The sequence below is a fragment of the Trachymyrmex septentrionalis genome, unplaced genomic scaffold (genome assembly GCF_001594115.1).
Source record: "Trachymyrmex septentrionalis isolate Tsep2-gDNA-1 unplaced genomic scaffold, Tsep1.0 scaffold13, whole genome shotgun sequence".
NCBI classification, from domain to species: Eukaryota; Metazoa; Arthropoda; class Insecta; order Hymenoptera; family Formicidae; genus Trachymyrmex; species Trachymyrmex septentrionalis.
The window spans coordinates 3,615,886-3,619,773 of NW_017304438.1; the positions used below are offsets into that span (position 1 = coordinate 3,615,886).

Here is a 3,888-nt window from a genome sequence, read left to right on the forward strand (position 1 = left end):
ACTGATATCCGTTATATCGTGAACTGTCGTTGACAGATTCTGCACGCGATATTTCCTATCAGAAACTGAAATGACGAGATGCATTATTTTATTCAGTATTTAAAAAAATTAAATAACAATGAAAATGAAATAAAGATGTCAAACTCAACACTAAAAGACACCTACTAATTTAAACAATAAAAATAACAATCAAAAGAGGACCGTTTGGCATAACAAACGCGGCAATAATTTAAAAAAAATTAATCACGAGCGCAATCATATTCGACTACGCAAATAAATTTTTAAATAAATCTGTATTAAAAAAAAAATCTATCTTCTATAAATTGATACAAATTTTTTTAGAAAGAAATATATTGTGTAATATAGAGCATTTGGAGTGTAGTATTGCAAGGAATATTCGCCGTATTACGATGAATTAAAACGTTTTTATCATCCCTCTCTACGTTATATTATTGATCATAACGGGCCAATCAAATGTGTATTAAACCACTTATGAAAGAAATAAAACGTAACACGATCGAGCTCATAATAGATTTGACCTTTACGAATTTTCATATATCTAAGCTCATTCTACAATTGCGTAGTTATAAGTGATTATAATTGTAAAAATTGACCATTTCAGTTGAATATGAGAAGAATATACAAGTACAATCACTTACACATGCAATTGTAGAATAGTCTTTACAGGACAATCAAAGATTCACAACTAGGGAAAAGATCATTAGTTAACAATATAAACGTACTATATTTAATCGCAAAATTATGTTTCTATAAAGTTGTATATATTTCAGTATCAAGATTTATAAATGTGTTGCATAAAAGGCATATGCTTCGCACAAATGCGTATTGGTATTTATGCACTTTCGTATTTAGCGTATGTGATAACTGCTGCCACAATTATTGATTACGTGACAGAACAAATTTGATACACGTAATATAATTTCAGCGTATTGAATACAATTTTCTTGCGTAAGAAAACTTTGATGGTCTTATTGGTAACAGTTTCTTTTTCTTTACAGAAAGAGTAATTAACATATAAAAACCACAATTAATTATCTTCTATCAGTGATTTTCAGCAGTTGACGCATAGATTAAAAAAGTTGTGTTTATGCATAACTGTTAAAAATTGGTATGTATTAAGTCTTCCTTCCTTTTCATCTATCTTGTATACTTTTACTGGTATGTTTAACGGGTCTTATTAAACGGCCAGTTTTCTGAGAACCATTTATCAAATTTTTTAGTATTTTTAGCAAGCCATTTGATATTCTTCGTAACTGTCTCGAGAGTTTTGGCTCGACCGTTCGCACCAGCACCGGCTTCAGGATATTTCTCAAAGAAAGCTTTTATCTCGTCCAGCTTCGTTTGTGTGGCGAATGAACTTGTAATAGATGGTATAAGATCACCGAGATATCGATCATTCAACGTATATCTGTTCACCAAAAATTCCCAGTTCTCGCGTACCCAATCCCATACCAATGATGTACCATCGGGATTTTTGGAAATCATAATCAAGCATTTCAAGAAATCTTGAGCGCGGACAAATCTTTCATCAGTTGCTCTGATAATATATCTAAAAAAGGAATTAAATTACATTATCTAACTTTTAATAAAAAGTATATTTTAAAAATTAACGAGAGTAGATTTAATACTAACTCCTTTAAAACATCAATGGATTGTATCCCTGCTAATCCTGCCATTATTTTATTCTTCTCGCCAGGATCAGTCTCGTCTTTAAATCTTTCGAACATGATATTCCACTCGCTCGCATCCGAATGGTAGCGCATACCTAATAAAAGATTTTGCGTTAAAATTTCTTGACACTGAAATAATATATAGGGAATGGACCACATTAGATAGACTAACCATAGTAATAAACTAATTCGCGAATATCAGGATGCTGCGGCTTCTCTTCTATCAGCCATTCCTTAAAAAGCTCTCCGGCTCTTTTTAAGCATTCAGATGAACTCATTGCACAGGCCAATTCAATTACCGTAGGTCGCACTTTATTATCAATGCGCGGTACGTCTTCTTCAATTGCATCATCGACGGTCCAAGTTACATCCTTATAGATTGTGTCTACCAATATCGAGACGAAAGACTAAAATGGATTATGTAAAAATAATATTTGCAACGGTATCAGACAATAATTTGTAATATACTTCGATTGACATTACCTGAAACGTGTTTGCAATAAATGGTTCAGTCGAGGAAGTTAACAGAGTATATATCGTTATCAGTTTCGACTTTGCAACCGCCCATGGAAGACAATGATACTCCTCGGTGAGATACATACTTATATTCAATACAGTGTCGTATTCGATCTCACCGGCCTCAGCTAAACTAAACAAATCATCCAAAAGATTCGCTCGATCCAACATTGATATTCTCTGCAATGAAAAACAGAAAAAAATATAATAAGTAAACCTTTGGAAAAATTAAAAATAATGTTTTAATCTGTAAATAAATCATAATTTTTATTTATTGTAATTCCTGTATTAAATAAAAAAATTACGTGATGTTTTACCGTATGATGAGACTGAAGTAACTCATTGAACGTTTCCCATTCCTCGTTATAATTAACTCGATAGAAGCCAACTTGACCAGCATTTAATTTAAACCACTTGGTACGTTCGTCAACTTCGATCACCACTGTAAAATATAGAATTTTACATTAAAAAAAAAATGATAGTAATAATTCATGCAGAAAGATTGTAAATTATGTAATTAAAATGCAAACCTTCATTTGCATCCTTGTCAAACCATACAAGAGTAGGTACTTCGTTTCTGTTAGTGATGTAAACAATAGGTATGGTCCATCGATATCTGTAAGATGTGACGTAATTTTGAAATAAGTTTGTCAATTAACATCTTGAGATAAAGCAACTCACTCATAACTTGATTTTGAAGGATCGGATTTGGCATCTTGATCGTCCAAAAATCGTTTTTGGGTTAATGTATAATTGTTTCCAGACTTTTTCACATTAACAACAGGAAAGCCTTCTTGTCGTGTCCAAGTATCCATTATAGCTGTTACATTTAATTTATTTCCAACCGCATCTTGCAAAGCTTCGAAGAGATTCGCCGTCTCTGCATTCTCATAAGCGTACTTATTCAAATAGGTACTAATTGCACTAAAGAAGACATCAGATCCAAAGAAATTTTCCATCATGCGGATTATAGATGCTCCCTAAAATAAACACTTTGAATAAATAAATACAAGACAATACAAAATTAATAAAAAGTGCAAAAATCATTATCAAACAATATATTATATTCACGTACCTTCTTATAAGATATTCCATCAAAAAATGATGTAATATCGTCTGCATTTTGGACATTATAAACTATAGGATGAGAGCTCAACTTTGAGTCGGGAACGAAAACTTTCTGCATTACTTCAACAGGAAATTCTTCCATCTGAAAACAATATTAAATAATATAGATATATATAATATCGTATTTTAAACATTTATATCAATGCATCATATAACATGATTTAATAATACATATAATTTATATCAATGTTTAATTAAATTATTATGTAAAAACTAACATATCCTTGATGTGGTAGAATCGCATCTGAACATTTAGATGCCATGAATGTAGCAAAACCTTCGTTGAGCCATAAATCATTCCACCACTTCATAGTGACTGCAAAAAAGTATGTCTTACGTTTTCATTAATTCACACTTAATTGGTATAAAATATTTACCGAGATTTCCAAACCACATGTGTGCCAATTCGTGACAAATTACATTAATGACATCGCGCTTATCATAAATGGAGTTACTATTGTTATCATAAAGCATTCTTGTTTCTCTGTAAGTCACTAAGCCCCAATTTTCCATAGCGCCGGATATAAAATCAGGAATGCCAGCCATATCTGTA

General features: G+C 31.7%; 1 protein-coding gene across 1 annotated transcript in view; it reads right to left on the bottom strand.

Moving 5' to 3' along the window:
• Positions 1-379: 379 nt before the first annotated feature.
• Positions 380-3,888, bottom strand: part of LOC108756890 — a 21,707-nt gene continuing 18,198 nt past the window's right edge. The window contains 10 exon segments of the mRNA XM_018501040.1: positions 380-1,570; positions 1,654-1,786; positions 1,864-2,098; positions 2,175-2,387; positions 2,525-2,649; positions 2,738-2,823; positions 2,889-3,187; positions 3,283-3,417; positions 3,554-3,651; positions 3,713-3,883. Coding sequence (XP_018356542.1) covers positions 1,186-1,570; positions 1,654-1,786; positions 1,864-2,098; positions 2,175-2,387; positions 2,525-2,649; positions 2,738-2,823; positions 2,889-3,187; positions 3,283-3,417; positions 3,554-3,651; positions 3,713-3,883 — 1,880 coding nt within the window. The 3' untranslated portion in view covers positions 380-1,185.